General features: G+C 31.2%; 3 protein-coding genes across 6 annotated transcripts; 2 read left to right on the top strand and 1 right to left on the bottom strand.

Annotated features, from left to right (window-relative positions):
- The first annotated feature begins 10,625 nt into the window (after positions 1-10,625).
- BNAA04G21120D lies at positions 10,626-11,982 on the top strand. 4 transcript variants are annotated; one of them, XM_013832160.3, is made up of 5 exons: positions 10,626-10,900; positions 11,009-11,109; positions 11,280-11,387; positions 11,468-11,569; positions 11,655-11,982. In XM_013832160.3, exons 1-5 carry the CDS (start codon positions 10,714-10,716, stop codon positions 11,823-11,825), a joined length of 669 nt encoding a protein of 222 aa, XP_013687614.1. In that variant the 5' UTR covers positions 10,626-10,713; the 3' UTR covers positions 11,826-11,982. The 4 variants fall into 4 exon arrangements, with proteins under 4 accessions (XP_013687614.1, XP_013687613.1, XP_013687612.1 ...); XM_013832159.3 differs by having other exon boundaries at positions 10,638-10,909; positions 11,283-11,387; XM_013832158.3 differs by having other exon boundaries at positions 10,640-10,909.
- A 1,360-nt stretch (positions 11,983-13,342) lies between these two features.
- On the bottom strand, positions 13,343-16,392 carry LOC125585650 (transcription factor RAX2-like). The gene is made up of 3 exons (XM_048755084.1): positions 14,787-16,392; positions 14,523-14,652; positions 13,343-14,115 (listed from the first exon to the last, which is right to left on the bottom strand). Exons 1-3 carry the CDS (start codon positions 14,920-14,922, stop codon positions 13,509-13,511), a joined length of 873 nt encoding a protein of 290 aa, XP_048611041.1. The 5' UTR covers positions 14,923-16,392; the 3' UTR covers positions 13,343-13,508.
- A 5,842-nt stretch (positions 16,393-22,234) lies between these two features.
- Positions 22,235-24,885, top strand: LOC106391493 (S-adenosylmethionine synthase 3). Its single transcript, XM_013832157.3, has 2 exons — positions 22,235-22,485; positions 23,445-24,885. The coding sequence occupies exon 2, from the start codon at positions 23,447-23,449 to the stop codon at positions 24,617-24,619; it is 1,173 nt and encodes a 390-aa protein (XP_013687611.1). The 5' UTR covers positions 22,235-22,485; positions 23,445-23,446; the 3' UTR covers positions 24,620-24,885.
- Positions 24,886-25,182: the final 297 nt, after the last annotated feature.

Here is a 25,182-nt window from a genome sequence, read left to right as displayed (position 1 = left end):
GTGATCGAGTTTAGTAAACCCATTTTTATTTGATAATAAAATAGAAAATAGAGTATTATTGAAACTATTTTAAATTCTATTTTAAAATGGAAAATAGAAATTTTTATTTGATAATAAAATAGAAAATAGAGTATTATTGGAACTATTTTAAATTCTATTTTAAAGTAGAAAATATAAAAAGATGTTAGAAATGCTCTTGGAAAAAGATTGGGAATGCCTAAGAAAATGTATATATTCACACATCCTCCATTTTTCTTGTGTTTTTCCCTGAATTATGGCTTTCGATTTTAAATAATATTATATATTTGTTCTAATAGTTAAATCACAATTATTAGCATTAACTAAATAAGAAGATAATGGGAATGCCAAGGAATACCATGTTCGAACCCAACCTATCACACTTTTATACAAAGAAAAAGATAATGGGGTTCACATTAACATACACCTGGTGACCAAACGAATCTACCGGTTTAGAGCATCTCCAACAATGTCACCAAATTTAGCGTTGAAATTATACTAAATTTGATATTTTAATATCATATTTTTTTTTCATCTCCAACAATAACACCAAATTTTAAACCAAAAGTAATATTATATATTATTTGATGTTTTCTGTTTAAAAATTTTCAAACTTTTATTATTTGTAAATGATTAATGATTATTTTATCACATATAGATTATTATTTATATTTTTATTATTTGTAAGCAATAAATGATAGTAGTCATTTAGTGATTTATTTTGGAAAAAAAAAATTAATTATATGAAAATAAATTTAAAATGCAAATAATAAAATATACTTATGATTAATTACAAATTTGATAATAATTGAACTATATTACTAAATGAAACATAATAAAGTATATATTTTTAAGAATATATTTTTAAGATTTAGTGTGATGAACAATGTTACACCAAATTTGGTGGGATATTGTCAATTTTGGTGTTTTGTTGGAGATGAAATTACACCAAATTTAATATTTTCGTGTTTTGTTGGAAATGATTTTAGTTCAATGTATATGGAGAAAAGAAAGTCGTGATAGTAAATTACTTTGAGATTTATTATTTAATAAAAAGAATTAGAAGAAGAAAATCAGAGTCAGAATAAGACACTGTGGTAACTGGTATGAAAAAATAATAAGGTAAATGAAAACCAAATTTTATAGGAAAGAAGTATGATCAACAATTCCCTTTTTATATTTGTTTCAAATTTTATATCTTGCTTACTATAAAGTGTAAATAAGTATTGATTTAAACTATTTTAGTTTTGATTGTAATCTAGTGCTTTCTGTTTCTCCGGTGTGCCGGAATCACTGTACTCCTCTGATGCTCTTGATAAGAGAGATTTTTAATATAAATATAATATTAATTAAAAAAACTATTTTATTTATAATATATTGAAGAGGTTTGATACCTTCAGTCTCAAACCCTGTTTTATCATTTCACTATCACACAAAATACACATTTACAATTAAAAAGCTTGTTTTTGCCAGAAAAAGACATATTTTATCTTTACGTAATTCGAAAATAAAAACCTATGGAAACAGTTTCCCATTCTTCAACTTCTTTCCAGTGACAATGAAGGTGGACTCACAGCCCCCTCTCATTTCCTGACTCTGACATGTTGCATAGACTTTTCTTTCATAACCTGTAAAATTATACTTTAGAAAATGATTTCCAGCTAACTAGTTACTTTCATCGAATCTGTTGTTAACTGAAAGTCACGTCGGTGATTCCTCATTTGTTGAAAGTTGAAACAAAACCTACCCTACTGTTCTCCTAGATAATGTTTTTTTTTACCGAACCTAATTAATTATATATGCACTAATGCACAAATAACCGATATGGATTTGTTTGTATTAATGAAAGTACTTTGTTTAAAAAACTTACTACAGTCATCGACCCATTTGATTTTCTTCCTTAACAGCGAATGGAGACAATATGTGCAGACTGCATGAAGTTACTGTAATCCTGACATTTGGCTAACTTTGTCCGCTTTACAAGAAAAACACATTTGACTTTGAAAATGGAGTAGAAAATATTTGTGTACAGTATTAAATGATACTCTGATTTGAAAGAAAGAGTTCTACTTCAGTGGTTTTATCCACGAGATCAAAACATGCCTTCTGATGCATGGCTTTGTCTCAGCTTATACACCAAAATTAACCTCATGGAGACTCAAATTGGTACATAGGACACTCACGTAAATAGAAAGTGGTAATAAATTGTAAAACCAAACAGTTTCTTAAAAAAATTACTATAGAAAGTAATTTCTTAGTATTTAACATCAGAAACACTGAACGAATATATTTATTTCTCAAAAAAATCGAGATCGTGTTCTTGTGACTATTATGGACACACTGGCATGCAAGCATTGACTTATCTTACCTGTTCAGATTGATTTCACCACATGTACTTGATCATTATTTAATGCAACAACCACTCATTTCAAAACCCTAAATTTTCAAAAGACCTATATGGAGACACGGCAGTTTTTATGTGGATGCTCATGCAAATGAAAAGGTTATATGCTGAACTTTTTCCATAGGCTCTATATAATATATCTCAAATGGACCAGTTGATACATAATAATTAATTAATATAACTAATTATATATACTAGAACTTTAATGCATACTCTTTATGTTTTACGAAGATAAAAGTTTTGACATTTTTATTGTTTTCACCCATAATAATTATTATTGAACTTTTTTTATAAAAAAATAGAGTATTACAAATATTATTTTTGATGTTGTAAATTTATTTTTAAAGAGTGTTAAAATTTAAATTTTGTTATCTTCATATAATGGATGGAGTATGAGTTTTACTGATTGAAAAAGCAAAAATTTATATATCGATAAAATAATTAAAATTTTGGCTGGGCTATAAAAGAACAAAATTGAAATGTATAAAAATGTGACTGAATAGTATTCTTAAAGTAAATATTTACTTATAATGTTAATTTACTCTACATTCCACTATAAATCCTATGAAAACGAGGATATGAAATCCTAACATTTTAATATTTACTTAAAATGTTAATTTACTCTAACATGTTAATTTACTCTAACATATTTACTCCCTATGACATCCTAAAATATTAATCCCTAAAATGTTAATCCCTAAAATGTTAATCTACTCTAACATGTTAATTTACTCTAACATTTTAATTTACTCTAACATATTTACTCCCTATGACATCCTAAAATTAATATTTACTCTAACATATTAACTCTAACATCCTAAAATGTTAATCCCTATGAGTATTTTTAAAGTAAATATTTACTTAAAATGTTGATTTACTCTACATAGGATATGAAATCCTATGAAAATTAAAATAATGAATATGAATACGGAGCAAACGAGGCGATGACCGTTTATGAAAATGTCAAAGAACATAGAATATGAAATCCTATGAAAATTTGACACCTACGTTCTATTGTAAGCAAGAATAGTCTTCTTTTTTTTACTACTAGATTGAAGATCCATTTTTTCAACACACATAATTTAGCCATAATTATCTCGCTCTTTCGAAATATAAAATGTTTTAGTCAAAAACACAAAGATCGATGAAGTTATTTTATCTAAAATATCATTACAAATACAAATTTAAAGTAAATCAACTAATTATAAATAATTTGTAAATTTTAACTGATTGCACAACTTTCAATAAAATTAAAATACATTTAAAATGAAACATCATGCATTACTTAAAATATTTTATATTTTGAAACGGAGAGATTTTATTTTGAGAATATATCATATCACTTCTACTAGTGAAAGACTAAAAGGTCATTCGCCATTTTTCTTTTAATTCTGCATAAGTAACTGAAGATCATGTGCTCTTGCTTAGTTCGTAAACAATAGTTAAAGTAAAAATCTATATGATAACATAATGTTATGTGGTCCAGTACGCTCCCCAAACAAAGGGATTATAAATTTCTAGTTTCGTATCTTTGTTGTATTTTTTAAGGAAAACGCACAGCGTGACTAAAAGAAAATAGTGGCGGCACATCATCACACACTCTTGATTGAATATAAAACGCATTCATTGCATCTGGTATTATATAGTGGAATTGAATAAGAGACAAACAAAAATACTCGGATGCTCGAGTACATTCACTAAAAGTGGTGGACATGGTGACACTAATTAAATGTTTGATCACGCAATTGTTTATCTTCCATAATTTGTTAGGATGATTAAAACACCAGTATTCGAGGGAAAAACCTTAAATTCATGAAGTCAACATATTCTTCATTCGTCAAATGATTCCAAGTAGTATTATTCATCAATATTTAAAAGTCAATAATGTTTAGGCAAAATGAATATAATAATTTAGAGAGGTAATGAATGCGTTTGGTAATATATTCGAGAGTGTGTAAGAAATTCTCAAAATTCAAATTTAACAAACACTCAGATCCCATTTAATTTGTAAAAATGTGGAGAAAGCGCAAAAAGTACTTAACCTAAAAGTTTGATAAACTGGAAGTACTGTATTTGAAAACATATTTAATATCGCAGAAATTTTCTAAAAGTTAGCTACTTTGAATATAAATAGCTAAATCGAGCAAGTAAGACCTTAGAAAAAGTAAAAAAATTATTTTGACAATTAGCTAAATCTAAATAATGAGATGAGAGATCTCACATTGCATTGTCGAACCAATAACGAAGACAGCTGCGGAAAAGTAATGATTCGCTAAGACATCTTTCACTTTTAGTAATTAGGTCAGTTTCATCTGTGTTAGGAAGATCATACTGATCTTTTACTAATTAGGCAAGGTTCATCTATGTTTCCAGATATGTTGGTTCATTATCAAATGCGGGTACTTCAACTTTGACAGGTATCATGTGAAAAGATATAAGATAAAAAAAATTTTTAACGTGTCTTTAATTATGTAGTAAGATAATCTTTTATAAAAACCTAAATGTCTCTACTTTTTTAACTGTATTTTTCCTAACAAACGGAAAACTACTTTCTGCATGTAGTTAAATGATCGTGTATTTTTTTTTTTGATAAACTCTATCGGCTAATTCGGTCGGCCTCGGGAGAAAGATAATTAGTGCTACAGATTCACAACTTCGCACGTGCCTTTTTAAACTTCAATAATACGTTTTTACTTTAATTCAATAATATGCATTTGCCCTTAATATTTGGCTCACTATTTTTATAGTTTAATTTGCTTTTATCCTTAATTCGTTATCTGCTAAGTGGGCTGGAACTTTCGTAAGTGCCTGCACGATTGTTTCGATTATTGTAAAGGTTAAGGAATCTTGGTTTTGCGAATCTCCAACTTCATTGTCAGGTTTGTACATGTTTTAAAAAAATTATGAAGTTCTTTTACTAGCTGTATTACGACCTTCTTTGTAAGTAAAGTTTCAATATAAAAAAATATTATAATAATAAAATAAAAACTTGGTGACAAGAAAAACTTAATATCAGTTTTTAAAATACTACACGGAAATAACGTTTTAGGCTTTTAGCCATTCTCTTTCTTTTTTTTTGAGCAACGCTTTTAGCCATTCTCTTAAATTGCTTCACGGTCGGTTAATACTAAATTTCTGACCAGAGTGGATTATTTGGCACATTTTCATCCAATAAAAAGACTAACTACTAAATTAAAAACACAGTGTATATACTTAGGCGTTAAACTTGTGCAAATGATTTCAAGTAAAATAATATAATTCATTTCCATTGAAACTAATAGTAGAATACATTTTTCATTAAATATAAAGAACTTACATACTCGGGTGGGGATGCATGTGTGAGCATGTTACTTCTAATTTATTTGTGTTTTGTTTGATCATATATGTGTCACCCACTTGCTTTTATGGTCAATACCTTTTCTTTTCATTTGTTTCTATTTTTTTTATGCAAAATAATTTGTTCCTATTTCTCCACTTTCTATCCTAGGTTCAAATTAGTTTAGTATGTGATATACTTTGAAAATCTATCTTATTAAAACTGAAGTACAAAATGAGATTGTTTGGAAACATGTATATGAGTTTAAAAAATAAGAGTGTTTGGTAACATGGATTGTAGTCTTTTAAAAAAATATTACATTTGTTTGGAAATAAAGATAGTAGTATTTAGTAAAAAAAGTAATGGACTTATGTTATTAAGAAAAATTGAAAGTCCATCATATTATAAGAAATTATCTATTTGGGTCAGTTTTAAAATGAGTCAAATCATTTAAACTTTTTTTTCAAAACTAACCATAAAACAAAATTTAAACTTTATATACATATTTCAAATCAAAATAATAATTCAAAATTGATTTACATCATAAATTAATTGAAAAATATACATATATTCAAAAATGAATTTTTACTAAACTCTTTTTCAATAACCATTACTTTTGTTTGAAAACAAGGATAGTATTATTAAGCAAAAAAGTAATGGGCTTATGTTATTAAGAAAAATTGAAAGTACATCATATTATAAAAAACTATCTATTTGAGCCAGTTTTAAAATGAGTCAATCTAATTGCCTAAAACTTTTTTTCTAAACTAACCATAAAACAAAATTTAAACTTTATATACATATTTCAAATCAAAATAATAATTCAAAATTGATTTATATCATAAATTGATTGAAAAATATACATATATTCAAAAATGGATTTTTACTAAACTATTTTTCAATAACCATTATAAAAAATGTTGTCAACATATATATAAGAAAAATACAATACGAAGCCCAATTTGAAATACCAACTCAAATTATAGTTTTTATATTTCATATTAAGTTTTAAAAATATAATATATGTAATTATTTATATGATGGTACATATAAAATACGATTAATTATATGATGACAATATACGATACATAATAATGACTAGGGATGGACTTTCGGTTACCCATACGAGTTTGGTTCTGATCGATTTGCATTTCAGATTTCCGGGGTCAAAGATTTCAGCCCTATTAGGATGTTTCTAAATTTTGGTTTGAGTGTGATTCAGACCTTTGGGGGTTTGGTTCGAGTTTGGATCCATTTAAATTATTTTTAAAGGTTTAAATCATTATATATTTTAAATTTCTCAAAATCTATAAATAAAATAATATATTTCCTATAAATTTAAATAAGATATGTCAGAATACCTAAGCTTAACATATCAATTGGCATTTAAAATTTTTGGATACAAAATCAATAAATATTTTAAGTATTTTTGGTGATTTGAGTATACCTTAACTATTTCAGATATTTACTTTTGACTATCTATATATATTTTCAAGTATTTAAACCAATTTAAAAGTATAATTCTTGATGTTTTATATACGTTAAATCTAAATATAATTAAATATATAAGTATCCGAATACTTCGGTTCGGATCAGATTTGGATCTCTAAATAACAAAACTTTGAATAATTTGAATATTTAATCAATTTATGTTCGGGTTTGGTACTATATTTTCGGATCGGTATCGGGTCTGTTCCTCGGATTCATTTTGCCAAACCCTAATAATTACATGAAAAACAAATATCAACATATTTTTCAAAATATACATCCGCGCAGGCGCGCAGATTAAATATTAACATATTTTTCAAAATATTTTGCTATCAATTTTGGTTCGGGTTTGGTATTACACTTTCAGATCAAGATCGGTTTCGTTCTTCAGATTTTGATTTTTTTCAAGCACTAATATTAACATAAAAAACAAGTAGCAAAATATTTTTGAAAAATACACCCGCGCGGGTGCGCGGGTTAAAATCTAGTATGGCATTATATTTTAAACCACAGATAAAAAATGCTAAAAATGTAACAGTTGCATATGTCATTTGTTAATCTGTTATGATATTTTATTACAATCAACTACCTCTTCAATTAAACGAGCCGTTAATTACCTAATCATGATAATGTATCTGTAAACAAACCTGGAATACTTTTTTTGGTAAAAAAATCTGGAATCTTTTTCTTATGAAAAATGTATGGGAGTATATATATTGTAAATGTAAAGAAGTTATCATCCAAATGTAAATATGAAAATTATCAAGCAATGATATAGTATGATACAATCATGTGGTTCTTCAATTGAAAAGATCCTCTAATCAACATTACACATATAATTTATTTTGTAGTTAATTCTTTTTGTTAATCTTTTGTTTTCTACGGTTAGCTTGCTTGATGAATGTTTTCATTTCTTCTATATGTATAATGATACTTTATTTGAGTGAATTGTATTTCCAGTCAATGATTATATCTTTTTCCTCTTTCGTGAAAGTTTCTATGTGCATGATAAATCCCTAATTGTATGTATGATTGTACGGTCATTAGATGGCATTTTTTTGTTTGCTTGCTGATGGGTTTTATCAATTTATTAGACCACTCAACTAATTTACGGAAAAGTATCTATTACACCCAACACTTTAATATACACTTGATATGAGATTTACTTAATGTCATTAATTATCCTCATGAGTCATGATGACTCATTCACAATTTTATTAATGTTAGAGGTAGTTCGGATTTGTTGGATTCATTATTCATCCTCCCATATTAGTGACAAGTACTAATAATCCCCGCAATGAAGAGTTTTGAATTAATGCTAATAAACCAACATAAAATTTAAACAGGTGAAAAGCTATCTGATTTAATAGCTATGCATTTATAACTCACACGATTGATATACGAAATCACCACTTAAGTATTACTATCATTTATTCCAAAGTAGAGGGTTTAACAAATTAGTATGGATGTATGAGACCGTGCATCCGAGGAAAGGTAGGGTAACAATTGTGATTGACGGTATCTGTATGTGGGATATCGACCCGCACATGCATGTGAACATGACTTTTGTGATTGTGAAATGTGGTAGGGCTGGGAGTTTTGTGATATAAGTCATAGGAAAGGTAACAATGAACAAAAAATCAAAGACAGCCTAGGTTTCAATTTAAGTATACAGCCTATAAAAGAAATTATTTCACTTTTATTCATTTTGAAGCTGTTGTAACTTTGCTGAAAAAAAACAATTAGTTGGACATCGAAATGATTGATTGTTGAAAACACAATTAATCAGACCTCGAGATGTTTATGGCCTAAAATGATCTAATCGCAACCTTTTACCAAAGTTACATATTACACTATTTTTTTCGTTTTATAATATATGATATTTAAAAATGTAAAATATTTTAAAATTTATTTGTTAATTTTAGTTTTTGAAAATTATTCAACTATATACTTACATTTTATAATCTTTATATATTTGGTTAAATCTTTTTTTTAAGTTATATACTTAATTATGCTTATTCAAGTATATTTTATTTATTAATAAACGTTTTGTAAACATTTGGAAGAGCGGTTTATTGCATTTGATTATTGGAAATGTAAATATGAAATAATGTGGAAACTCCTTTGAAAAAACATTATATTTTCTTTGGCGATAATTTCATTACTTCATTTTCAGATAAGAACAAAGTAACGGAGAAGTCCACTCAATAACATGAAACATAATCGGACCTCTAAATTTCCATCTCACTATTCTTGTGAAACAACTTTGTACCCAACTTGTAAATATTGAGCTTCCTTGATCACACAAACAGAATCATTGAAACTTCAAAAAGTTCATCGTTTCTCTTTCATGTAAACAAGTGTATATTAATCATTGAAATATTTAAAAGGATGTACAGTTAAATATCTAATAATTTGAGTTGAGATAATTTTTGGTAAAAGTATTAGTCTATCTAAAAATGATTCATGAGCAGCTTATAGAATAGTTCTTCCACTTTGTCCCCTCTTCGGTACACATTTTTATAGGATTCTACACCTTCCACTAAGTAAAACATATATCTTGACAACAAAACGAAAAGTTTTAAGTGAAAAATAGAAAATTGTGGTGTGGATTCCACTTCCATCATCACCACTTAAATATCATATCGACTTCCTTTTATAATATGCTTTGGATTTGAAATTAAACTAACTTTCATCATCATTTTGGTGGGCTTATCTTTAGAATTCAGCAACAAAAAGTTAGTTACAGGCCCAATAAACACTAGATGGGCCTAACAAAGCATATTTTGAGAGTAATGTTTTCGATTACTTTCGGCGCGGAGAAGATCTGCGGTTTACCTGAAACAATGTCATTAACATGGTCTTTTTGGAATTCATAGAGGGCACAGCGTAAGGCTTTGGATGTTCTGAACACCGTGGGGCTCTCAAACTCTGTACTCAGGCTTATTGAGAGGCGTAATCGCGTTGACACATGGATTAAATACGTCGGTATGATCGCAACGATTGTTATATTGTATCTGTGCATAAAATGGACACGTTAAAACATTTGCAAGGACAATCGCAACGAGTTAGTTACAAAGATTGTATGTAGAAAGATAGGTGTATGAATTGATTAATGACTCTTACAAGACATTTCCAGCATCTGATATAGTTTAACAAGTTGTGAGTTTGTCGTAAATGACTACAAATACGTTTATTTGCAAATTGCAATCTTATAAAAGAAGAAAAAACTGTCAAGACAAATAATCTCATGAGTTGAATGGGTAATTCTAGAATTTTTTGTAAGTCAAGGGTAAATTTACAAATAACTAAAAGTAGGAGGGTTTATATGAAACTTTTCCGAAGAAGATTCAGACATGGACACGTGACAGCATTGTCGTAAGAAAAAAAAAAACATGTGGCGTAGACATGTTCGGTCTTCCTTTTCTATTCTACTGTTTCACCACGCATCTGCTCTGTTTCTGTGGATTGATTCTTCTATCTGGTTATGGCGGAGACATCTGCGCTTCTCTTCTCCCACCTCACCATCTCTCGCGTCTTTGACACCACCGCGTCTTCATCTAGATTATCTCTTCTTTCTCGCGCTCCGCCGTCTCGTTCTGCTAGATTCACCGCTAAGGCATCGCATTACGGTAGCTTCTCCGATGACGATGCTTTCTTCCCATGGTCCGATGGTAATAACGGTACTGCTGATCCATTGTTTCTTATTTGATTATTCTTGATCTTGTTGTAATCAAAACCACTGTAGATTCAAAACGGTTGCGTTTTTTATATTTTTACAGCCATTGAATGGGTTCATGAAGAAAGGATCACACTTTTCACCTCTGATGGGCTAATTCAGATCGGTGGCAACATGGTTCCTCGTCGCATCAAATCCTCTAATGTATGCATTTTTCATTTCTATGGTTAACTTTTGGCTTCTTTGATAATCAAAAGGTAGAGACTATGACTGATTGATGAAGTAGTTACAGTGCTGCACTTTTTCTTAAATGTTCTTTTTCTCTGATAATGTAATCCTCTCTGGTGGAAATTGAGAAATATGCTTTGTGTCAGAAGAAACATGGGAGGTCCAAGAAACATCCAAAGTTTCAGGAAAGTTCCTACATGGATCCTGCTCAAGAACTATGCCTTGGAGCTCTTTTCGACATCGCAGCTACAAACGTATGCAATACATTCTTTCTTCTTTAGTTAAACACTATAGACACTTGCATTTATTTATCCTCCTGTTTTTTAAATGTCAGGGACTTGATATGGGAAGAAGACTCTGCATCTATGGATTCTGTCGCTCCGTTGAGATGCTTAGTGATGTTGTTGAAGACACCGTCTTAGAATATGGTGGAGAGGTTTGTGTGTTGAAACCTCTCTCTTTCTCTTAACATTTTCTTTCTCACTCAAGTGTTAAGTAACTCTTTTACTTTTGCGTTGAAGGTTGTTGCTGCAGAGAAAGAGAGCAAAGGGGGTTTACAAGAGAAGTTAAAAATGTCAGTGGCGGTTCCATATCTCTGGGGAGTTCCTCCCACTGCAGAGAGGCTTCACCTTGCTGTTAAAACAGGTGGAGGCATCGTTGACAAAGTTTATTGGCAATGGGATTTCTTGTGAATTATGAAATTTCTGGAATAATGGTGCTCTAACTTCACAAGTCTCAAGTGTTTATAAGTCATTCAATGTACAGAACCCTTTACATTTGGTATAAATTCCCTAATTGTATTCAGCTACAGATTTGATGGGGATAATCTGGTTTAGATCTTTATTTTCATCAATTGAATAAAAGGTAGCTTATACTATAAATGATTATAAAATAGACACCAACTAGAGACTAGATAATGCTTTAAAAACAGGTTGTGTTTTTCCAAACATGATTTTGAACTTTGAACGCCAAATATATCCATTAGAACATCTCCAACTCATTAATTTTCACCTCTATAATAGCATTTTGAGGTGAAATTGCTCCAACCCACCTCTATTTCTTCTTCTATAATAGAGATCTCTATTTTTTCCTCTATATTGCTATTTTCACCTCTATAATAGCATTTAGAGGTGAAATTGCTCCAACTCACCTCTATTTCTTCTTCTATAATAGATATCTCTATTTTTTCCTCTATTTATAGAGGAAGAAATAGCATTCTTCTATTTTTTACTCTATATTTTAGAGATTGCTATTTTATGAGAATACATTGGACCATATCTCACCTCTATTATAGAGTTCCTCTATTTTAGAGGTGAAAATAGCAAAATACATTGGAGATGGTCTAATGAATATCAGATAATTTGCCCAAACCTTTGAACATATTGAACAAGATTAAGCTGTAGAAAAAAAGTGTTATTGCATTTCTGTTTAAATTGTCAAAATGATCATTCTTCCTGAACTCTCTTATTATACATTCTAAAATACACATGATCACTGCAAAAAATCACAGGTTAAAAATATCCGTAACAAAGCTAGTTCTTGCATTTACTAGGATTTTTACTTTAACTTGCAGAAATAGTCTTATGCAACTAGTTCAGTTAAGCTAGCTGTTTGTCAGCAAATTCCCCAAAATTTGGCCATATTAGACGTTCATGGCAATAGTCATATATAGCTAGCACTTGTTCAAAAACTGATCTTAGTAATTTAATTGTAGCTCCAACCATTCTCTGGTCAATTAGTATGCTAAAGAAAATTGGAAATTATTAGACAGGTTTATATTTGTAGGGTCTTAATATTTGATTTGTTGTGGATATTTATTTGTAAAGGGCAGCAGCCTTATTTGCTACAATGTTTGAAAAAGTGATTTTAATAAATTTGTTTTATTGATTCTGTAAAGGTAGCTATTTGGTAAGCAAACAATTTGACTTATGTAGAGTTACTGTTAATTCATCTTTCTGGAACCAACCTTGAGTCTGACACTGACATCCCTTGAGTTAACGATGATGATAATAGTACTTTGGTGGTGATGAACCAAGTACGACTGACAAAGAATCCTATTTTCCCAATTGTTGTTCATTCTTGTTTCTGTCAAACTTCTGTTTTAAATCAATTTTTAATTTGGCTCATTAGGAGTTCAGTTTTATAAGAAAATTTAAAGCTGCTATACTTTAAATATTTTTGAAGAATAAGTAGTACAACGAGAAAAATATTTAACATGAAACATTTAGAAATTGATGTGATCAACAGAAAATATGTTACATTGAGATAATGAATAAAATGTTTAAACTCCTCTTAAAAAGTAAGTTGGTAATAACTATTTTGTAGTGGAGAAAAAAGAGAGGATAAGAAGACTGAAACAAAGTTGGTGAGAGATATCAATAGTACATCATGAACTTATCCTCTGTCTTGTTTTCATCAAACCACAAGCTATTGCTACTACTACTCGTACAATTACTACTTATCAATTGCTTGATCTCATCCATTCCATAATCTTCCATTGATCTGACCTCCTCTTCATGATGATAATCATGATGTTTACTCTTTACTCTTGCTACTGTACTTGTTGTACTTGATGACCCACTTCTTACATCACTCAACAACATTATTCCCTTGCTTGCACTTTGCTTCGGGCTGTCTTCTTGATGGCTCATTATGAGTTTGTTGCTACTTGGAGAGTTCCCCAAATTGCCCATGTCTTCTTGATATAATAGGTGTTGTTGTTGGTCCATCATTGTCATCATCCCCTGATTAGGTGTGATCAGCTCGTTTGTACATGCTGAAGGGTTATAATAAGGAAAACTATTGATCATGTTGTATTGTGACGAAGATGATGGTGATGATGATGATGAAGCAATGGCTAGGAGGTGATGAGGTGGTGGAAGAGCCATAGTGGCAATGATCTTCTTCTTGAGCTTAGTGTTCCAATAGTTCTTGATGTCATTATCAGTTCTACCATGCAAGTGAGCTGCTATCACTGACCACCTGCATTTTCAAAATGATTTACTCTATTTAACCGCAATAGTAAAATAAATAAATAAAACTTTTAAGCTTAATTCTTCAGTAGTTGTCAAAGTAAATTTGCTCCATTTATTTTCCTAAACTATGAGCTAAAGAATATACCCTCAAAAGAAGGCAATTATACTGCACAAAAGGTGGATATGCAAAAGCTAAAATCAATAACTTTTTATTAAAAAAAAGAGGAGAGATCGAAACGTCCTTGAAACATGCAAAGTCTCTTATTTTTTTATACCCACTTTCTACATTTTTTCCACGATTTAAACAAGAGTTAACTTTTAACATCTCTAAAATCAGGTATATACACCAAGAAAAAAAAATAGATATCGGAATAATATCAGTTTTAGTATTAGAATTGAAGCTAGACTCTTAACCTGCTTCCAATGGAGGCAAAGAGGCTGCAGATGATCTTGTCTTCTTCCTCAGTGAAATCTCCATGTCTTAAGTTGGGTCTCAAATAGTTCAACCATCTCAGTCTGCAACTCTTCCCACATCTCCTTAAACCTTTATTCATCAATAAATTAAGAAAATGAACCAAGTCCCATCAAAAACGTAAATAAAATATCCAAAGAAACACACCAAAAAAGAATAGAAAAAACAAGAAATTAACCCTTTCGAATCATGAGATATGAAAATACCTGCTTTCTGAGGGAGAGCAATCCAATTGCCACCAGTGCCTTGTTTCTCTATGTAATCTTTAAGCGTTGCATCTTCATCAGGAGACCATGGACCTCTCTTCACATTTGCTTTGTCACAACATGGAGCCCTCCCCATCTCTCCCTGATCTCTCAACTGGTCCTTAGCTAATCTATGTGTTATTCTTGAGGGATCTTTGTTTTGTATTTTGACGAGGGAAGAAGAGAAAGAAAAGTGTTTTCTGGTTCTATAATTATCAAAGAGTGAGACATATATTTATTGCTAAAAGTATTGGAAACGCCCAAGTCAATGAAAAACCTAATTTCTATTTTCTTCCCATTATGCCTTTTCCTCCTCTTCCCATGTGGAGTACCTTCATTACTATAATATATACATAGGCAGAGAAATAAACAATGTACTTATATGCATGCATTTTGATCACCAAAGCAAAACAATAACAGCTGGTCTAAGTTGTGAAAGTGGAGAAATAAAGAACGATTATTGAAAACGAAATTAATAATTCTGTATTTATTTTAAGAAGTTGGAAAAATGGTTCGTAGAAGAAAACAAATTGGACAATGGTTTAAAGTTTCCTTTGACGTCCCCATTTCGATTGAATGTACGTGTTTGTCTTTGGAAGATACCAATCAACCTTTTAAAATTGGCCAGCATTGAATTAAACCGAACCAAACCAACCAGAAACAACATGATTTTCAGCTTTGCTTTTGCAAATTTAAGATTAGTAATAATTAATGGATATATGAACTAAATAACTAACAGATACAGGATGGCTTTGTTTGATATAAAGTATTACATATATTCAAACAGTAATCAAATATATATATGGTATCCGAAAGTCTGGTAAGATATACTATTATATATGAAAATGGTGCGTGTATGCAGATTTTATAGTCAACCATTTTCATGCATGGTATTAATTTTCTTGGCACACTGTACCCCAATAAGAAGGAAATAATTGTTCAAAGACTAGTGATAAGAAAAAAACAAAATAAAATAAAAGAGAAGTTGACATTAAACCAAAAAGTAGAGAAAGCATGACTGTGACCCTGTACTTAATTTCCAAAAGACAAGTGAAATGTTTGACTAAGTCATTTCCCATAAGACTTTGTCAAAGTGATTGATCGCGAGGCACCACAATGACATACTATTATTCTTATGGGAGGAATATATGTATAATACATTAAGCATTTATTAATTTCACATAAAGACTTGTGTATTTCTGTTAGTAGCATGCTTGTGTGTTCTGTAATTACACAGATTCAGTGGCGACATTTTTTTCTTAATTTTGATGGGCCAGCGGTTTAAGTTGTTAAGTTGGTGTGCCACTTTAATTTTCAAAACAATATTAAGGGTTTTAGATTAGTTAATTACAAGTGGATCAGTCTACACTCATTTCTTATTTTACATAGCTACACACTCACTTTACTTCTCAAGTCAGTAAACTCGCTTAGGACTGATCACAACCACTAACTTAATAGTAACACACTTCATATACCTAATAGCAGTTGTTTGCTGTCTACTTAGCTAGCCTTCATTATTGCTAGCCACGAAATGGATGTGTGATATTAGTTTTCAACTTGTGAATTGTATGTTTTTTAGCTCTATAACACGGTTATAACTTATATGAATATATTATAACAGTAGACTGATCCAGTTGTAATTAACTAATCTATATATAATAGCAAACCAAATTTTGTTCTCATGTGACATCATCTTTTTTATAGGAAAAAAAAAGACAGATCCAATGGTCAGATTTTCCTTTTTTTAATGATCTAATGGACATAAATCACTTTTGCTGATGTCATCAAAAAATTATATTGGCAACCTTTTATTGATCAGTTATCTTTTAAACAAGACAACCTTTAAAAACCATACCTTTTCATTATCTAAACAACACATCTTTTGACAATTGTATCTTTAATATTTTTTAAAAAAATTATATTTCTAAACAACACATCCCTTGATAAACATACCTTTTCATTATTTATACCTCTAGAGTAGGATTCTATGTACCATTTCATGATCTATATATTGAAGTTTTACAGCAGAATTATTTTTACATCGTGTTACTCATTTTTTTCAAAATTTTAATTTCTGTTAAGGTATGTTTTTGGTATCTTCTTCTAGACTTATTGATTTATGTTGACGACAGAATAATGATGATTGGATTTTTAGTGGATATGTATATATAGAATATAGGTCACATGTTACATGTAAGATGGTATTTTTGAAAAATGATGCATTGTCGAAGAAGGACACATCCTTTGGTATCATAACCAATTTAGATTTGTTTAATTCACTGAAGTAAGTTATGAACATATACGGTATTATCCTTTTTGAAGAGTGTTCATAATTTGTTTTCATGATACGGTAACTGAAAGAAATTATTAGATTGAAGTGCCCTAATGATCTGCCATTTCTTAAGGAAATAAAAAGATTATTGTTGCATGCATAAGGGTGTGTTCATGATCTATGCACATATATATGGCATTGATAAACGTAGAATACAGTAATTATTGATGTTGAATTAGATTACATAACAAACATTGTTTACGTAAGATATTTGCTGGAACAATTAGTTAAAACAATTCTAGACTCTCTTTTTTTGTCGAACAACTCTAGACTGTTGTTTGTTCGTTGTTGTTTCTTTTCGACAAGATGAAAAATTAATATTGTTCATGTGATGAAAAGTCACCAATGAATTTAACATTTTTTTACCAAACAAAAAAAAGTCACCAATGAGTGGTTTGCATGAAAACAATTTTCTGAAAAACTTTTGTAACGGCTATCAGTATATTGGTGAAAAGTCACAATTAATATTATGAAAAGTTCATGTCCATATTTTCTTTTATGGAAAGTCACCATTCGAAATATTCAAAGGTGACAGCATATAACAAATTTGGAAATAAATCTTATTCGAAGTGTAACGGTTATCGACGATTCATTGAGCGATTGTCACCACCACCAGATTCTCGTGTGATCTCCGGCCGGTGTCGGCTCCTACGTCGGCTTTACTTTTCATCTCTTTTGTTTGTTTGTATATAGTCTTTGTTTTCTAATAAATCTGAGCAATGAATTTGAGATTTCTTTCACAATTTCTCGTTCTTTGTCTCTCTCTTTATGAGAGTCTCTCTCCGACCTTATTTCGGCAAGGTTCCATGATATATTGCGTCGGTTTCACTCCGCTGATATGCTATGAACGCGGCCGCGGTTGTTTCAATTTTGAAACTTTACAATCTCAACACCCACAGTTATGTCGGGATTGTGATTTACATCTCCCAAATTTGAGATCTGGTTTTCATCCATGGGTTTGGATCCGGGAATATTTGGTTTTGATGTTAGAGATCGTGAAGTAGAATGGATGAAAGAGGTGCGTTGTTTCGTTGGAATCCATGGAAGAGTACAAGTCTATTTCGGAGTACCTCGGATAAAGGACATGCATATTGCAACATGGATGACAATACCAAAAATCATGAGCCTTGGCCCTGTTTTATGTTTTCACGTGGACGACAAGATTATGCAACTGCAAGCCGCTTTTGAAAGGATTAGTTCATTGGAAATGTTCTATGATACTGAAGATACAGCAAGTCAGTCTACGGCAACTTTGAATCAAATTGTCAATCCACTAAAAATGGTGAGGCTATTGAAGAGTAAGTGGAAGTCATCAAAGATCGAAAGAAGAAGGATGATGTTGCCAAAGGTATTCACAATTTATATTTTGATACAATATATTTGGTATCAAAATATTTAGCGGAACTCTTGTAGAAGAAGATAACACATAGAAGAAGATGTACTCTCTTTGTTGTATGGCGATATCCATACAATCGTTGACAATTGGCCTTGTGAAGTTTTATTTCTTACGGTTGAATCAATAAATTAGATTATAAACCGAAGAATATATATATCTAAATTGTAGCAAGACCAGTGTAATACAACAAAGAGAAATGGTGTTCATAATGCATCAAAGAATCAGAGATCGCAAATGTAGTTGGATGTTCTCAGCATTTTACTTTTGTAGTTTGTTGTTTTTCATAAATATGTATGTATTTGTGAATATGTTTATTATCTGATTAATAGATTTATGTTGTTAAAAAAATAAAAAATAAAAAAAAGAATGAACATATAATATTAGTTTTAAATTATTTGATAAACTGTCATGGTTTATGAAAAGATTTAAATGATTAAATAATAATTAATTATAAGGTTAAAGTGTTCGATAAAGTTTCATGAACACATAATTGTATAATATTTTATTTATTAAAATATTATTAATAAATACGAATTTAATTTTAAAGAATGCCCTTTTTCAAAAAAAAAAAATTAATTTAAAATATATTGTAAACAACAAATATTTAGTCAATCAATCTTTTTCAGTACTTTCGACAAACCATACTAAATCATTATAATCACCACATCTCATTAGATGTGTGTTTTGCTTATTATTTATCTGATTATTGTCTCATTATTAAGTATAAAAATTTAATGTCATCATTTTCTATATAAAATTTTTAAAGAACAATTCTCTCAAATAGCATTTTAAAGTTTTCGTCATCAAAACAGTCCTAAAAAATATTAAAAATCATCAAAATAATCTTATTTACAACCCTATGTTTTTTTTTGAAGCACTTTTTTTTGAAACACACAACCCTATATTTTTAATCTTTATAACTATTAACTAAATTATGATTTATACCTTTGTTTGGTTTGGAAAATTTATAATATCTTTGTCTTCTTGAATCTACCCCAACAATAATGACTAAATATTAGAACTTTTCTGCTTTATTTTAATTTTCTTGTAACGAATACCAAAAACATAAAGAAAAATAATATGAAAACCCTTTGTAAAACAATATTATAACAATTACACTTTGCTGAAATAATTAACTGAAAAAGGTAAAAACAACAAAGTTTAACAAACTTTATTATGTCCGGATTTGGAACGATTCATTTAAGATTCAGATCAGTTCGAGCCTATAGTAAAATACCAGTAAAATATCTATATTTATATGTATCATGTCAAGGTATTTAAGACCAGACAAAGATTCAAAGTACCCAAATTTCATCAAAATTTAGCCAAAACTTATCATATATATTTAAAAATTTTCAAAATGACAAAAAACAATTTATTAAAAATTGAAACTTTTCTAACTCTAAATTTTACACTTAAAATTTTATATTACTTGAAAATGTTATTAAAATAATAATAAATATGATGAAAAAAGATTCTAAATTAGAAAATAATTATTTTAATTTCAGTGACCAAATTTATAACAAATCAATAGTTTATTTTAGACACTGCATTAAGAAAAAGTATTTCATCGTATTTCATGTATTGAAAATTTGCATTTTTATGTATATCATTCTATTTTTAAATACTTTTTATATATAATTATTAGTTTAAATTATATTTAAAATTTAATATTGTTTTCCCCCGCAAACTGCGGGGGTCCAAACCCTAGTTTAAATTAAAAGCATTGCAACGAGTTCTTTTATATATAATATACACATTAAAATTACTAACCTAATTGTTGCGATGGAGTCTCTACCCGAAGACATTTCTCAGTGACTTCATGGTTATACCGAAAGGTCGAAATCTATCTATATTAAGATTTTATTAAATGGATCAATAATTGATAAAGAGGCCTTTTAGTAACATATAATAGGCCTCTATCATAATGTTCCACTCAAATAAGTGCCTACCAATCTTGTGAATGCAGACTTGTAATGGAAAATCTCTTTAAGATGTTAAGTGTTAACCCTTACAATTATGAATTATTTACATGTAATGTAACTATCTGGTAAATACTAGCTTTCAATCCGTATATTATACATAGAGGATAAACAATGTACTTAAAATACTAGTCCTATTACTTTTTATTGACTAAAGAACCATACAAAGGTATATTATAAAAGCAACTTTATATACATTACTAGAATGTTATCAGTCTCTGCCTCTCCTCCACATTGCTTCTCTCCCTAGAGGTAACACAATTACAACTTCTCAGGTCCAACGTATGAGCTTAAGTAGCCATTAGTGAAAGTTTTTGCGATTGTGGCTTTATGATAAATGTATATGTCACATTCCAAATCGTTAGTCTCCGATATTTACCTAGTTAACACTTGGACCACAAGAAACATGGTTATGCTAATATTCATCTCTGTTGTGGCAGCTGCAACTGTAAGATCTGTTATTGAACCCTTTGTGGAGATTGTAAAGTCCTTGAATTACCTGATTAGCCTGTTCATTGGGCCCATCTAGGGAACATGGTACCTTCGTCATCCATACCAATGTTCATGCTTTTTAAAAATTGGTTGCCTCATGTGCAAACAATGTGTTCCTTTAGACATATATATATGTCCTGTACTCCTGGTGCTGCGGATAGTCTTATATTCTTGTTTTGCTTATGAACATTCATCTATACATTGTATGTGATGGTCGTCGACTTGCCACTTGTTTTCTCTCAGGCAAGGCAGTGGTTCTTTTTGCTATGGGTTGCTATGGAACATACTAAGGCTTCCGGATACGTTATTCAGATGACATTGTTAGACATTTTTTAAACTTATTAGTCCGTCTGGCTATAATAACCATTGTTTTTTTTGTTATTCAAAGAGCGTTTAGTTTCATTTGTTTCGAATTGTATATTTCCCGTACATTCTAAACTCTCACTGTTTAATGAATTTTTTTTGTCTGTGCAATGTAGACCGCACGCTGTCACAGGATCCAATCGGTCTCTTGCCCTCTTGACGATTCAAACAATCTTACCAATTTTGTTCGAGGTAAAAAGCACTTATGCAGATCTTAAAACAATAAATATTTGTATATAGTTTCAGGAACAAGAAACTCATATTGTTTCAAACATGTCCCGTTTTCCTCGTTCATGATCTTCTTGGACTTCAGCTTGGTCTCAATTTATAGATCTCTTCTCATATCTATTCATCAGCTGCTAGCACAATCATTTTTCTTTCGTTTTCATTTTACTTCTTTTCATAAAAAAAGTTAAAAACCCAAAATATTTTAATATATAGAGAGGCAAAGCTTGGAAAGAACGTGAAACATGCATGTGTATAGGCCTACATGTGTAGTAAGCTTTTTATTTATTTTTTTGAATAAGCACCATCACCAACTAACACGTTTTAAAAAAAACATCACCAACTTTGATCAAAAAAAAAACATCACCAACATGTTATTTGTTGACAAAAAAAAAACATGTTATTTAAAAAAAAATCTAAAGGATCCGGGTTTGCAGTTACACTGCATATACTGTATGGTCCAATTGCGATGTCGATGTCGATGTCGATATCGAGTAGCTCATCTTACCAACCACACCCATACCACCAACGACGACGGGGTTGGTGAGAGATTATAGTTACCTTCATCTCACCGTCCATTTCACTTAACACAAGATCAACGTCCCTAAATCATTTCACTACTGTACACCAATAAACACGTGATCGCAGCTTCGCCAACAATATAAACCGAAGGGGAGGGTAGCACGATAAGAGCGGGCAAAACACATACAGAGCGAGTCGAACTCCTCCTCACGCGGCGAGTTTATCTCCTCCTCTCACTCACTCTTTATTATCTCAATAAATAAATCTCATATCTTTCTCTCATTACTCTCTCTCGTTTCTCTTTGTTCTTCTCTAAATCTCGAATCCCTCTACTTCTTCGTTTAACAGGTTTGTTTTCTTCCACTCAGTTCTGTAATCTATTGTGGCTCTTTGCTCTATTAGATCTGTTCACTGTGTTGGTAGCTTTGCATGTTCTGTGATAATCACTCGTTCACGATTTGGAATCATTGGGTTTTGTATTGATAAATCTGATTAGGCAGGAGCGTTCTGTTCGAGTTTGGATTGGATGTTTCGGATTTTTAATACACTGATCATAGTTTCATTAGTTTTCGGATCGAGTTCAGTTTAGTTCTTTTTCCAGTTTTGTTCGTATCTAGTTATATCTAATATCTAAAATCATCCAAAAATCTAAAATTATATGTCGAAAATTAAACTATATAAATTATTTAAAAAGTTGATAAAAGAATTAACCAAATTATCCAGAAAAAAAATCTGGTGTAAAAACCATTAGCATCTCTAAAAAGGCTCTAATATATATAAATTATTTAATTAATTCAGATATTTTTGGATTCCAGTTTGAATTTCGATTTAGATAGGATAATGCCTGATATCCAAAATATATAGTCCTTAAACCTCACTTAAAACAGTTAACAACAATATTCTAGAAATTGGTTTAGCCTAAATGATTTTAAAAAAATCTGATTTATCAATTCAAATTAGTTTAATATTGTTCTTAATCGAGTAAAATTGGTACAAATCTGTTTAACAAACAATAATGTTAGTGCAAATTTATCAATTTATCTTCTTTTTTTTTGTCACGATAATTTATCAATTTATCTAATTTATTATTTTTGTATATTTAATTTTTGTAATTCATCAAAATAGTTTTATAATGGGACACAAAAAATTATAATATCTAATATAAGTATAAAGTATATAAATATTATTGAACATTAGTTACAAAAACATCAGAAACTTTAAAATCTCGATTTGTTTAAAAAAAATTATGCGTCCTCTTCGTTTACATTTGGAACCAATAAATATATTTTCTGTTTTCCAATCTACAGAAATGGAAACGTTCCTATTCACCTCCGAATCAGTCAACGAGGGACACCCCGACAAGCTCTGCGACCAAGTCTCCGACGCCATCCTCGACGCATGCCTCGAACAAGACCCCGAAAGCAAAGTAGCATGCGAGACGTGCACCAAGACCAACATGGTCATGGTCTTCGGCGAGATCACGACCTCCGCTAAAGTAGACTACGAGAAAATCGTCAGAGCCACCTGCAGGGAGATCGGTTTCGTCTCGGCCGACGTCGGCCTGGACGCAGACAAATGCAACGTCCTGGTCAACATCGAGCAGCAGAGCCCCGACATCGCTCAGGGAGTTCACGGTCATTTGACCAAGAAGCCTGAGGACATCGGGGCCGGTGACCAGGGGCACATGTTCGGTTACGCTACAGATGAGACTCCTGAGCTTATGCCGTTGACTCATGTGCTTGCCACCAAGCTCGGCGCGAAGCTTACCGAAGTGAGGAAGAACAAGACTTGTCCCTGGTTAAGGCCTGACGGTAAGACGCAGGTCACTGTCGAGTACAAAAACGATGGTGGTGCCATGATTCCTATTCGTGTCCACACGGTTCTCATCTCGACTCAGCATGATGAGACCGTGACCAACGATGAGATCGCTAAGGACTTGAAGCAGCATGTGATCAAGCCGGTGATTCCCGCTAAGTACCTTGACGACAAGACCATCTTCCATCTCAACCCGTCTGGTCGGTTTGTCATCGGTGGGCCTCACGGTGACGCTGGACTCACCGGGAGGAAGATCATCATCGACACGTACGGTGGTTGGGGTGCTCACGGTGGTGGTGCTTTCTCGGGGAAAGATCCCACCAAGGTTGATAGAAGCGGTGCTTACATCGTTAGGCAGGCTGCGAAGAGCGTGGTTGCAGCGGGGCTAGCGCGCCGCTGCATTGTCCAGGTGTCGTACGCTATCGGTGTGCCTGAGCCGCTCTCGGTGTTTGTTGACACGTACAAGACTGGGACTATCCCGGATAAGGATATCCTTGTGTTGATTAAGGAGGCCTTTGACTTTAGGCCCGGGATGATGGCTATTAACCTTGATTTGAAGAGAGGAGGTAACTTCAGGTTCCAGAAAACGGCGGCGTATGGTCATTTTGGGCGTGAAGATCCTGACTTCACTTGGGAGGTGGTGAAGCCACTCAAGCCAAAGGCCTAAGACAAAACAAAAGAGTTGGCAGTTGCAAGAACTGAGGTGGTGGGAGACTCTCTCTCTCCCACTACTACTACTGGGAACTTATCATTAAACTATTATTATTGCAAAAGATTTGAATAATCCCATACTTTCACATTTTGTTTTTGCTGCCACTGGAGTTTCATGTTTTTATTTTCTGGCTTTTTTTCTTCTTCTTAACCTCTTGTATTGTAATTTTGATTGTCAAGAAACACATCGTTGTGGTGTTAAATATTATCGTTATATTCAAACTGAACAATCTTTAAACTTAAAAAAAAAAAACAGAGAACTGAAAATGAAGAGAAGCCCAATGAAGAGTTTGGTATAGTTAGTGACTTTTTTTTTTTTGATCAAAACTCTTGGACCACCTAGTAAAAGTGTAAGAGGTCGCATCACATGTTCGATTCCAGTTGGGAGGGATCTGCTCTTCTAAAGAGAGTTAATTTAACATGGTTTGAACTTCACCACATGAAGATGTATGGGGCCTTCCTAATCATTAAAAAAAAGAAAGAATATAGTATCAGAACGTCTCTTCTCCAGCTTCATAC

This window comes from Brassica napus, chromosome C4 (genome assembly GCF_020379485.1).
Source record: "Brassica napus cultivar Da-Ae chromosome C4, Da-Ae, whole genome shotgun sequence".
In the NCBI taxonomy this organism is placed as follows: Eukaryota; Viridiplantae; Streptophyta; class Magnoliopsida; order Brassicales; family Brassicaceae; genus Brassica; species Brassica napus.
The sequence above is the reverse complement of the archived record's forward strand: the minus strand, read 5'-3'. Positions and strand labels throughout refer to the sequence as shown.